The 13,427-nt window shown below is 40.8% G+C and overlaps 2 protein-coding genes across 5 annotated transcripts in view; both read left to right on the top strand.

Moving 5' to 3' along the window:
- The window catches only part of LOC142160851 (ovostatin-like), a 203,251-nt gene that overhangs the window by 158,156 nt on the left and 31,668 nt on the right, over window positions 1–13,427 (top strand). The window lies entirely within an intron of this gene.
- Window positions 1–13,427, top strand: part of LOC142160849 (ovostatin-like) — a 62,627-nt gene that overhangs the window by 17,532 nt on the left and 31,668 nt on the right. For all 4 annotated transcript variants that reach the window (XM_075215879.1, XM_075215880.1, XM_075215878.1 and 1 more), the window contains exons 4-14: window positions 3,655–3,707; window positions 4,100–4,120; window positions 4,558–4,726; window positions 5,746–5,830; window positions 6,098–6,224; window positions 7,319–7,433; window positions 7,546–7,661; window positions 8,876–9,034; window positions 9,475–9,735; window positions 11,856–11,913; window positions 12,164–12,306. In XM_075215879.1, coding sequence (XP_075071980.1) covers window positions 3,655–3,707; window positions 4,100–4,120; window positions 4,558–4,726; window positions 5,746–5,830; window positions 6,098–6,224; window positions 7,319–7,433; window positions 7,546–7,661; window positions 8,876–9,034; window positions 9,475–9,735; window positions 11,856–11,913; window positions 12,164–12,306 — 1,307 coding nt within the window. The remainder of the gene's footprint in view (window positions 1–3,654; window positions 3,708–4,099; window positions 4,121–4,557; window positions 4,727–5,745; window positions 5,831–6,097; window positions 6,225–7,318; window positions 7,434–7,545; window positions 7,662–8,875; window positions 9,035–9,474; window positions 9,736–11,855; window positions 11,914–12,163; window positions 12,307–13,427) is intronic.

Below are 13,427 nucleotides of genomic sequence, written 5' to 3'. Positions count from 1 at the left end.
CAGCAGGGCAACACTTTACGCTTAAACTCTAAGTTAAACAATACACTTAAGATATCCATCTGTAATAACATATCTGCAGGTATGTTTAGTGACAGATATGTTTGTTGTAGCCTGTAACACTTAAAGTAGAAAGCTGGAGGCTGCAGGTGAAGGCTCAGAGGGCCGAATGTGGTCCTTGGATCACCAGATGTCCATCACCAGCCTAGTACAAGGTGGACTAATGAAAGTTAATAGAGTAATATCAAGTTACTATTGGCTATAGAACTTCTGTACTGTCTGCTGTTTTCAAATGTTTGGGTTTATGTCAAAACTGTAATTTTACAATCATGTAGTGCACAGAATCTGGAATCAGGATGGACACTGCAAGGTGGAGGTACCTTAAGAGTATACAACTGTACCACACCACTGGTAGCTACTGATTCCAGTTGCCAATAGCTGCTTTAATAATGGTGGCTGATGTTGCTGCCTTACAGCCAGGGCCGGACTGGCCATCTGGCACTTCCTGCAAATGCCAGAAGGGCCGATGGCAGTGTGGGCCGTCATGACGTGCTCTGTGCGCCGGCCCGGCTCCCGTGCTTCAAGTTCCCAGCCGCGTAGGACTAGCTGCAGTGGAGGCTGCTGTCAGTGCTGAGGTAAGTGTAGGGAGGGGGGGCAGAAAACCGGTAAAAGTGTGCAGGGAGGGGGGGGGGCAGAAAACCGGCATATATGTGCAGGGAGGGGGGGGGCAGAAAACCGGCATATGTGTGCAGGGAGGAGGGGGGGCAGAAAACCAGCATATGTGTGCAGGGAGGAGGGGGGGCAGAAAACCGGCACGTGTGTAGGGAGGGGGGGCAGAGAAATAGCATATGTGTGTAGGGAGGGGGGGCAGAGAAACGGCATATGTGTGCAGGGGGGCAGAGAAACGGCATATGTGTGCAGGGGGGGCAGAGAAACGGCATATGTGTGCAGGGGGAAGAGGGGGTGATTGAAAATGTCTGAAAGTGGGGGGGGGTGAGTGAAAATGTCTGAAGGGGGAAGGTGGGGGGGTGAGTAAAAATGTCTGCAGGGGGAAGGAGGGGGGGTGATTGAAAATGTCTGCAGTGGGAAGGAGGGGGGTGATTGAAAATGTCTGCAGGGGGAAGAGGGGGTGATTGAAAATGTCTGCAGGGGGAAGAGGGGGTGATTGAAAATGTCTGCAGAGGGAAGAGGGGGTGATTGAAAATGTCGGCAGGGGGGGCAATGGCTGTAGGAGGGGGAAAATAAAAATGCCTAATGTGTGTGGGGGACAGTATATGACTATAATGTGTGTGGGGGACAGTATATGACTATAATGTGTGCTATTAAGTGAATGTGGGACTGTTTGGAGAAAATGAGGTCTATTTATTAAATGTGATTATGAATTATTTAATGCCTGGGATGGTTGTGGGAAATGGTTATTTTTATTAAACATAAATGCTATTTAATTTCTTGCTGAGGTTGTTTGGAGGGAGGGAAATAGATTTATTTATTAAATGGGAATACTATTATTTTAATGTTGGGGCTGGAGTGAGGCCTAATTTTATAACATGGGTGCTATATTGAGTTAACACCGGTGCTGTTTGGAGTTTTCTAACTTTCATGTACCCATTTTTTTTTTTTTCCCAAATAGGGCCCCCAACATTCCAGGATCCAGACAAGCAGCAACTTATCTAAAGACACCAGCAGCCACAAGTGGTGACAATGACAAGACAGGTAAGAGAGAGCAGGACAGTCTGCCAACTGTCCTGAATTTGGTGGGTGATTGTCCCTCTTAGTCAGGATTTGGTCTGACTACAAGGACAGTTGGGAGGTATGTCCTACTTCACATTGTACTGCTTGTGCACCTAACAGTAGTGCTCACAGTATTGCCTCTGTATTTGTTGAAAATGTGTCTAATAACCATATTACATCATAGGATCCCCCTGTCTTAAGTGCCTAGGGCCCCCTGAGCCTAAATCCAGCTCTTGTTAGCAGGAGGGAGCAGATAGCTACTCCCAGTCCCTGGATAGGACACAGCCTGCAGAGCAAGCCGAGGAGCTCTAAGTCTCATGAGATTTATTAATCTTGTGAGACTAAGAGTTTCCCTGCTCACTCTACAGGACGTTCCCACTCTGATAGATGTCAACAGCATCAGAAGCATAGATAAGTACAGTGGACTGGGGGTGTTGTAATGTGTTTCTGGGGTGGGGGGGTGGCATGATAGGGAGGGCCTGATAAATGTAATGTTTTATTATAATGTATGTATCAATGCCCCATGTTGACCATGCCCCCAACATAATGTGGCCACGCCCTTGGCGGCACACAGTTTTTTCATGCTCATCAACAGAGATGGGCCTGTATGCTTGAAAGGCCAGGGCTGATTTTTAGTCCCAGTCCGGCCCTGCTTACAGCAGTCACACACTTTTCCTACCACCAGCTACAATTCCTCTACTTCATGTATCTACTGTTCACTTTGTTGGCTCATTTGGACAGGGCTATGTTTACTCTGCTTCATGACCTAATTTAATTTATTTTGTCTAAGACATTCCCATAGAGCTTTTGCAAAAATAGCATGCCCACTGTTTGCTTACATTGAAAATGCATTGAGTGCCCCTTCTAAGCCCCGCCCACTCACTCTTGCATTTGACTGCAGCACAATTAGAGACAAGGACGTAACTGCGTTTACTGCGACGGGGCCCTGAGCTGAGGGGGCCCCACCTTCCCTGACAAAGCCCCATGTGTATGAGATTTTCATAACTTGGCAGTGCATGGGGGCCCTTGCCAAACTCATCTTATGGGGTCCACAAACGTGTAGTTTTCTGTTATCACCATCTCCAGATGGCTCTAATCAGCATATATTGACAAAGCTACATGTACCGCCGCTATCTGTTGAATAGGCTTTCTCATACATAGGCATGTGAAAGCTTTTAGCCGACAAATCTTACTGCAGTGACATTAGACAAAGTGAGATCATCTAAACAAAAAGCCACTTTACCAGAAATGGGGCTTTTCACGCTTTAATCAGCTCCTGTGAAGCTACTGAGGATAAAATGTGTGTTTCAGTGTTTGGTATCTTACTAGAATAGATCAATGCTTCGTGGGAGAGGAAAGTTGCTTGATTGAGTAAGGACCTCTTCAACACGTTCCTATAGGGCTCAAACTTTGAAAAGCCCTGAATTTAGATTAAACTGAACTATTATCGACCAGGTTTTTGGGACCATCACAATACACAATTCCCTTGTTGTAGACATGGTAATCTTGGTGATGGGATCATGGCTTGAAATCCTATTGTCTGGCAAGAGGCAGACATCAACCAACCCCATATATTTAGATCTTCTCTTCTAATGTGTCCAGGTCATTGCCCTCAAATGCATAACTTTAAAGTGGACTTGCCACCTATACACTATATAAACTATATTCTCACGACTATTATAAAGTTGCTAGAAACCAGTATCTCGACTATTTCAGCCAGTGGTGTTCCTAGCAAACTAGTAGGTGCATACTGGTCTAGCCTAAAACATGGCTGCCTCCACAATTACACTTTAATTTCTGATTAATGTATTGACCTGTTTGACTAGAGATGTTTATTATATCTACTGTATGTTACTCAGTGATACTACTTTAAGCTTCACCTGAAGCCTTCAGAACAAAACAAACTTTATTTTTTTTCCTTTGCAGTACAGTCCCGCATTGTCTGTCTAACCGCCCAGCTAAAAGCATTTAATCAGAAGGTGAGTGACTGTCTACCTCTTTTGTGGAATAACATAAGCCTGCAGGTTCAGTGGGTATCTCACACTGGTCCTTCCTGCTTTACACAATGTAGTCCTCGCACAACTTTTGTATGTAGATTGTTGCATTTATATTATGTGCAAATGACCACAATATTAATTTTCAAACATCATTTTGATCGTTCATCTATAGATCCCTTAGGGAGGTAGATGCTGGTACAACATATGCTGGGAGCTCACTAAATACATGACCACATGTTGGCTGAGCTGTATTTTGTACAATGGCGCTGCAGAAGTAATATTGAGAACATCATTTTGCTGGATAGTTGTGATTTCAGTGCAGTGACCTCGGTGGCAGTATTCTTTGAGTCTAATCTTTGATTCTTTTCTTTCAGTTCAAATCGGTCTACCTGCAGGTAAGCAAATTGGGATTGTCCTTCCATGTAATGCTTGTATAGAGCAATCACTTTCCTGCAATGACATTCAAGATTAAATTACTACTGTATGCTGTATAACAGATCCTGAGGGCCAGGTTTAATTGGTGACATACTCTTACCGCTATATCTGTGTACCTGTAGTCTGTAAAATCAACCAGTGTAAAATCATTTGAAACATCTCTGGACTGATGGTATAAATCCCACTGTAGTTGGATTTAAGACTCAGTTAGGGAGAGGAAGATTCCTAAAGTAACACATTTTGATCCCATTCAATAGTCATTGGTTTTAGACAAATTACTCCTTTAGGGTAATGTTTACATGGATTCAGGTGGCCCACTGAGATGGATGTCTTGTAAACAAAGCTTGATTAACTTGACTTGATGCAACTACCATACACCTATTAATCTCCCCTCCAGGATCCTTCAGGGGCCAAGATGGCCCAGTGGTTAAACAAAGAAACCGTGCGTGGGGTTGTTTCCATGGAATTCCAGCTGATTAGTGACGCAAATCCTGGTTCCTACGTGATTACCGCGGAAAGAGAATCCAGTTATCCTATATCTCAGTGGTTTACAGTGGAAGAATATGGTATTTAATCTGTTTTATGTGGCCTAAAATTGAACCTAATGGCTAGGGAATGTTTTTGGTTAAAAAAATAAATAAAATAAAACTTTTTAGCACATCGATGACATCAAGAGAATTGCTCACATTGGTTAATTGCATATTCCCAGTGATCTTCCTATGAAAGACGACGCTACAGCACCAGACTCATGATTGCGGCAGTAGCGTATTGCTGCCAACACAGCTGTTGGCAACTGCTCCATTAAAGCACTCTTATTATGCTTGTAGCATTAACAAGCAGGCTAATTGGGACCCTCTCTATTTATGGGGAACCACAGTAGCTGAAGTTCTTGTTGCTAAACATGGAAAAAACACTTTTTCATGTATTGGGTTTTTCACCCTGTAATAAGTTGTCTGCTAAGCTCTCATGCTTGTAGGACAGACCCATCTGCAAAAAGAACAGGAAGCGCTAAGGTTATCTTCTATTCAGGCTTCTCTGCAATTCAGTCGTAGAATAGTCACCTTGTGTATCTAATTCCTACATTGCAAGATTTTAATTTTGTTAATGAATTTTACAATGTATAGCTACTTAACTTTGAAATTAAAATCCATTTAAAATTAACCATAAAAATACAAACCATAAGGAGCCCCATAAAGATCAGTGTTACTAAACATTGGCAATTTTATTAGTATTTTTAGAAAAACAAACTATGAACAATATATACGTGCATGTTATTAAACCAAATGAATAAATCTGTTCAATCTTGAGGATGAGGCATATTGGATATAAGGGGGTTAAGAAACCCACAAAATACTTTTGTAGGTAACTTAATAACTTGGTAGGATATCCTACTATTTACTTTTGTAAATTTAATTGGAATTGAGGAAGGGGAGGGTAATTAAAGCTTGAAATATCTTTAGCTGGTGGTATAAGAATTCTTAAGGGCCCTATTTTTTTTTTAAAGGATTGTCCACAAGGTCTTGTCTCCTTGCCTTTCTGTGTCTTTATCAAAAGTCATTAATAATGAAAACCTTTACTGTTTCAGTGCTGCCCAGATTTGAAGTTAACGTGGAAGCTCCAAACACTGTGTCCGTGAGATCCAAGACTCTGACTTTCAATGTATCTGCCATGTATGTAGTTGCTTCGTTTTTCCAAAACAACTCAAGTGGCATTGTGTGATGGCAATTACAGCATTTTTTTTTTCTTTTCTCTAATGAAATTTCATTGTTCAATTACATTTTATGCAACATAGGAAAAATGGTATCCTAATTTTTCTCTACAAGAAATCATTAAAATGTAACTTGTTTTTTTGCCAACTCCCCCACAACAGCTTCTCTGCACATTTCCTTTTCTTTAACCAATATCATCAATTACCTGTATTTTGCCTCTCCCCCCAGATACACATTTGGTGAGCCAGTGGCCGGCTCTATCACCGTTAGGTATTGCAAGCAGCCAGAATTTTATGGCAGACGACAAAACGGCTTCCCAAACAAAGGTGGTTTCTGTGCTAATATGACTGGAGAGGTGAGTGCAGAGACCCTATGAGATGTTCAAGTGGAAATTGGGTAAAGTATAGACGGAAGTGAAGCATTTTTCAATACTTAACATGAATTGTTAGGCGTGTATCTTTTTTTTTTTTTTTTTTTTTTCTATAGTGTCAATCCTTTATTGCTTTCACTCTGACTTCCTCTCCCAGTTTATTCTTTCCCAAATATCCTCATTTACCCAGTGCTCTTGTTATGCATTGTCAGTACACAGGATAGTACTAATGTTCCCACACCACCTAAACCCACTGTCGTTTGCAAAAACCAGTCAGATTGCAAATCATTGTACCTATTTGTGTATCTGTGCTTGTCTTAGCGCTTCAAGCCCCAACATGTCATGAAATTGTGTAATCAAATGCCTTTACGCAATAACTGTGCCTTGCTGCTTGCACTCCCCCCTCCCCTAAGGCAAAACTGGAACTAAAAAGCATCCTTGGCATGTAACCAACACCAGATCATATGAATATATGATCCCTAAGTCAATGAGAACTGCTAAATATTGTTTAAAATGCAACGCTAATATTCCCCCATCAACATTTTATGTTTAAATTTGCATTGTGAACAGTAATAGGCTTGCTGGAGTAAACTTCACTGCCCAATTTATGTTCCCAATGGAAACCTTAAGAATTAAAGTCCCATTGAGAGAATAGATCTGTTCTCCATTAGGAATCTTAATGTCCCATACATTTTTGAATAAAGAATCTAGAAGGCCTTACCAGTGAAATCTGCACTGTAGGGTGAACATAATATACATTATCAAACCACAAATGCACTGGACTGATCCCCCAAATGATCAGTATTAGCGCAATTAACCAACGTATCAATTTTATTCTAGACCAGTATAACAGCAGTCCCTAGGAATAAATCTACATTTAATGTATTGAAAGCATGTAATTATTAGTCATTTTGATATGATAAAGCCCCTTTTAAATGAACATACAGTTAATCTAAGTTCTCTATTCTAAAAAATATTACACATGTGTAAAACTACAAAATTGTAAGTGGTTAGAGATTTAATTAAAAAAACATTACTATACAACCTTTATTGAGGCTCATCCTATTTCTCCTCTGTAGCTTGGTTCGGAAGGTACTTACAGTGGTGTCATTAACATGCTTACACCCACCATGAGGACAGGGGGAAGAGGAACGTCCATTAATGTTGATATCATTGTGACTGAAGCCGGGACAGGTAATAACTACATCCATCACTGAGTGTTCCTTTCTAGTCATTTTACTTGAACACTTGCTCTCTTTTAAGCCTAAGTCTGCAAACCATTGTCACCCTGCCATTTTTTCCATAGGCATTCAAGTCACTAAAAAGCGTTATGTATATATCACCAGTCAACCAGCCTCACTTCAGCTCGACTATGAATCAGTCAACCAGTATTATAAGCGTGGTTTGAATTACCCTTTTGTGGTGAGTGTCATTTGTGGAACTAAATAATATAAAAAAATCAGTGGGGCCTCTCACAGCAAATGGTAATATCATCTATGTCCCGCTACATTTCAGACCAAATTGCAAGCATGCGCCACCCCCACCCCTTTTCTTTTTGAACGGTTTTCATAGTAGTGAAGCTACTGAAGATCATATGCACAAGCTCCCCTCTGTCACTTGTCTGCTTTGCTCTGCATTCACTAAACTGACTGCATGTACCTGAGCAGCTGCCTCCAAGTTCAGCTGCAATTAAACAGCTAGCAGGATAGGCTCCCACAAGCACTTGTGACTATAATATAATATGCTGATCCATATGGGCTGCCAAGTATTCAAGGTCAAACCATCTGCAGAGAAATGACTTGTGCCAAGTATGTATGCAAAAATGGGCAAGATCTGCCAATTATAACATGTACAGCCATGTCTGCTGTTAACGATAATATGCAACTCCTGGTTTACTTGTGATTCATTACTGCTGCCTGCAAAGTCCTTATAGCAGTGATCAGCCTACCTAGTTATGGTCTGATCACTTGCCCTGTGATCAACTCTGATAGTCAATAGCAGTCCAGTTTGGAACCCCCAGCAGTCGTCGTCAATTTTTTATATAGCGCCACTAATTCCACAGCGCTGTACAGAGAATTCATTCACATCCATCCCTGCCCTTATTGATGTTACAGTCTAAATTCCCTAATGTAGATGCACACTCACACAAAGACAGAGGGAGAGACTAGGGTCAATTTTGGTAGCAGCCAATTAACCTACCAGTGTTTATTTGGAGTGTGGGAGGAAACCGGAGCACCCGGGAGAAACCCACGCAAACACGGGGAGAGCATACAAACTCCACACAGATAAGGTCATGGTCAGGGATTGAACTCATGACCCCAGTGCTGTAAGGTAGAAGTGCTAACCACTTGGCCACTGTGCTGCCCAAACCACTTGTGGCTGCTGCGGAAACAGTCGTTGGTGGAAAGGATAGAAATAGTTCTTCCTTCCTTGAACAGTTATAGGAAAGAGATTCATGCAAATGTATATCTAATATCTAATTCTGCATGAGATATTTGACCTGATGGCAATGTACTATATTGGTCTAAAATGGATATCTTGTGTGTGTATATATATGTGTTTGTATATGTGTGTATATATATATATATATATATATATATATATATATATATATATATATATATATTTTATTCCAGGTAACATTAAAAGATAAGAGCAGCCAACCTATACCTAACCAAGAGATTGAGTTAGCGCTTGATGGGAGAACTATTCAGACTTTGATTACTGACTCTGATGGCAAAGTGGAGTATGAGATAGATACATACCATATGGTAAAGGAAAATTTTACACTCAAGGTGAGTAATCTACCAACATAACTTTATGTAAGTGTAATGAAACTTAATACCCAAAAACTTATAAAGTGCCAAAACTGTTCAGTTTAATGTTATTATCTAGCAAATCTAGGCGCCCACATGATTAGTGTATCCTTCTACTGTCTCTAAGATGAGCTCTGCTAAATAAATGGCCCTAGAAATTGGGGGAGGGGGACAGAAGAAAATGTGTCCAGAGCGAGTATCAGGCAATTTATCTGACTCGTCTCATGATGTTACATTCTCAGTTTCCAGTGGAGTAATCCTGTAAACTGGAGAGGAAGTACTTGAAATAATTGGTCATGTGAGGTTGTGGTACCTTTAATCTCTATCTGGATTGCAAAGTGTGAAACTTTTTTCCAATGCACAGATCTGTTAAATGTCTGCCTTCCACCTAATGAATGCCCTGTCTGCTTCTTCCACAGGCCAGTTACAAGAATCCCGATCAGGGTTTTTATGCTGAAAGGAGAGATCATCATCATCATCATCATCATCATCATCATGCAGATTATCCCTACGTTGAATACACAGTGTATCGCTTTTACTCCAAATATGGCAGCTTCCTGCAGATGAAACGTCCCAAAGGAGAACTGAGTTGTGGAAAAAGCCATTCTATTGATGTGCAATACATCGTGACCCCAGCAGGAGTTGGAGAAGGAGCAACCAAAGCCACTTTCAACTACGTGGTGAGTGGTGAAGAGGAGTAAAAGACAACACGAAGCGAGTGAACATTGAAAACATTAGTCTTTAGCTGCACTCTATATACACATACAGACTAGAAAGTTCATGGAAGGGAAGTTTGTCTCTAGGTCAAGGACTGATTACTTAGAGGAAAGCCTGTGTTGAACAAGTTATCTTTGCAGCGCGTGTGCCCTGTAATAAAGAATAATGTGAATACAGAATACACAAATCATTTGTACAAAGATAAACCAGCTTCCTTTCAGCCTATTTGATCTATAAATGTACCTGCGTTGCTCCCACATGGAGAGGTTTCTGAAGTTTTCTTCAAATTGTAGAACAATAACATGAGTTCCATAAAGGGTAAGGTTTCTACAAATATCAGTCTTTGAATTATTGAGGTGTTTTTTTGTTTTTGTTTTCTTGCATTTTAATTAGAGATGGGCAGGCTCAGTTCCCAGAGATCCGAATTCAACCGAATTTAGGGTATCCGAGTACCGAGCTGAGTACGCTCGGTACTCTCCCGCCCATTCGGTTTCGAAATCGAGGCAAAACGTCATTGTGACGTATTCGTTTTTCTGAGTTCGGATCTCGTGAGATTTAAAAAGCATAAATACCTCCACAGCAATCCATCGCCATTTGACAGGGAGAGAGCAGGGTTAGGTCACACTGGCTATATCAGCGCAGGGACAGTGATTGATTGTATTAAACAGCATTGAAAGCTTAATACTAGATTGTTACAGCAGTAAGAGGAGAAGAGGAGGGTTTTTTTGTTCAGTTTCTGGCACTCCAAGCGCTATTGGGGTGTCCCCCATTATTTTGCAGAAATTTATCTGGCTGTGAAAAAAGTACTATATTGCAGCAGTGTCAAAAACAATTTGTAGCACTACAAGTGTTTTGGGCTCAGAATGGATTCAAAGCAGTCCACATATGAGCAAAATGAGCAACCAGGTTCTGTCACCAGTCCTGATGGTAGTGTTCCCAGTACATCATCTGGGAAAGGCGATGTCAAACTACACCGTCTTTTGAAATCATCCAAAAAAACACAAACTAATTTTTTTTTTACGCCGTTGAAGCGAAAACAAAGTCTAACTGAGGAAAAGTTAACTGCCGATTTAAAAAAAAGAAAAAAGAAAATTGCCAAAATGCCATTCTACACACGCAGTGGCAAAGAGAGAATGAGGCCTTCGCCTTTCTCTATTAGTGGCAGATCCAAAAATGTTACAGAGCCTACAAGTGGTGCACAACTACTGTTACGCATCAAAGCCGAGCTGCAAGATAACAGTAAGGCATTGGAGGATAATGTTTGCTCTGAATCAGAAATGACACCAATCCCTGTGGAGAGTCCATCCAACAGTGGGATGTCTAATCGTGAGCATTCTGTTAGTGTACCCATAAAGAAGGGCCCTTTCAGCAGTTCTGCTGATGTGTGACTGAACAGCCCGAGTGTAGCCGGTGATACACCAATTGAGGATGCCACTTTTGAATTAGAAGAGGATGAGGGGGAGATTTGTGTAGGCGACGAGGACACTAATGATGATGTTGATGATTATGATGCAGACAGATACCAAATTGCCTTTCTCAATTTCTATTTATATTCTAGATTATATAATGGCTGAATAGTTTTCTATTTTACTCCTAGTGTAGAGGGGGTCTGATGCAGACAGATACCAAACTACCGTGGTCCATTTATCTTTACTTTCTAATTCCACAGTCTATGCAGGCTGCTTTTTTTTCGATTCAACTACAAGTGGAGGGTGTAATATACACCCAAAGACGATGGCTACATTGCCAATAATCAAAGATGGAGGAGGTAGACAACCAGGTTTGTCTGTATAATTTGCAGGCAAGTGTTCGCATTAAGGACGGCCTACCAGGGATTAAACTGTTTTTTGGATAATTTATTAGCTTTAGAATTACCTCACTTATCCAAGAAACTTGTTGAGCACTAAATTAGGTTATTTTAGACCAAAAACATTTTTTTTTTGTCAAAAATGGCAAACCAGAACACGCAATGGCGGTTTTGCAAAACCAAAACTAAGACACGAAGGTAATCCAGATCCAAAACCAAAACACGGGGGTCAGTGACCATCTCTAATTTTAATACACCTTTTAATATTTTCTTTAGATATTATCAAGATCAAAGATTACACAGAATGGCCAGATAGAGGTTGACCTGCCCAGCAGTAAGTATTTTCTTTTGTATGATAAGTAACATTGAAAATGTGTTTAAAGAGCACTCTGTCTGCACACAGGGGGTGGGTGCAAAGCCTTCTAGTGGATTGGACAAGAACCATGTATTTATAAATCTAGATGATTGATTTGAGTAATGGCGTGGGGTATCTTACTGGCTATATAACTTGTAAGAAGTTTGCTTATGTACAGAAGTCTGTATAACAGACCAGTTGGGTTCACTAACTTTCTATCTCCTTGCAGCTATGAATGGGTCTTTCTGCTTTGATGTCCACGTGTCCTCTGATCTGGCCCCTAATGCAGATATGGTTGTATACACTATCCTGCAGAAAGAGTTCATTGCTGACACCACCAATCTCAATATAGAAAAGTGCTTTAAAAATACGGTATGTGCAGTAATGTGGATACAATGCTGGTTGAAAACATTGGCAATGGCAGCTTTATCTGTTTTCATTTCATTATGCTTAGGTGACCTTTTGGGTGTATTGAGTTATTGTGTTCTTATATATGTGGTGTTTTTTTTTTGTTTTTTTTTGTCGCCTATAAAAGTGTACAGATGGTCTATACACCCCCCTCAATCTCAGAGTTGTAGAAAGTACAAGTTCAGTGTCTTGTCCATATTTAAGATCTTTATCTGTGGAATAGTAACTGAAGGACCTTTTTTCAAAGTTCAATCTGTCTGGGGGGAAAAGCGTGTGGTGAATTATCTATAATTACTAGTATGGTCATTGGACTCCTATAGGTTGCAAGACAGTGTACATGCTAGAAAGCCAACAATTCTCAACTCATGGGACAAATAAAGCATGAACTGCATAGCTTGATCTAGAATTAATAGGGGGAGTCTTAACGGTCTTGCCCCATTGATTGTATGTTATCCTAATGGACCAATTTGAGAAAAAAAACATCCCAGGGCAGCACATTGAATAGGACGCTGTCCTGGTGATGACTATACTTCTCTTTAACCTCTGGTGTTAGCCAGCAGGGACAAGCTCCAAAATCTGTGCTTTTTGAAACGTTGTTAATTGTGCAAAATGACAGCCCCCATAGTATCCTATGGGGACTGCTTTTGCTTGTGAAGTGGGACCTCCGTTATCTCCGCTAAGCGGGATTTTCAGCTCTTGGGAACTCCTGAAATGAGCCATTTAGATTGTCAATTCCCTTATGTCAGATAATGGTGGATGTTCTAAACTGTCAATATAGATGGTTACTGTTCTATGAAGGCAATGCATTAGTTGTAGTGATTGTTCTTGGGTCCTTTCTAGCCCACTTCATTAGAGCCATAGCCTGTGAAACTCTTGAGACATTCGTCAAGATTGGTCTCCTTAAGGCAAAACTATAGGGCAGGATCAACTGGCAATGGTTAGTTTGCGCTCTTCCCTTTCACAGTTAAATCCATGGATTCAGGGACAGACTCCATATGAGTCTTGTAGTAAACGTCAACGGTAATATATTGAAGTCTAGAGAATAAACGTGACACTCTGCAGAGATTGTGTCCTTATCTGCATGT

Source organism: Mixophyes fleayi, chromosome 6 (genome assembly GCF_038048845.1).
Source record: "Mixophyes fleayi isolate aMixFle1 chromosome 6, aMixFle1.hap1, whole genome shotgun sequence".
NCBI classification, from domain to species: Eukaryota; Metazoa; Chordata; class Amphibia; order Anura; family Limnodynastidae; genus Mixophyes; species Mixophyes fleayi.
Note: the sequence above shows the minus strand (reverse complement) of the source record. Positions and strands in the feature narration are given on the sequence as shown.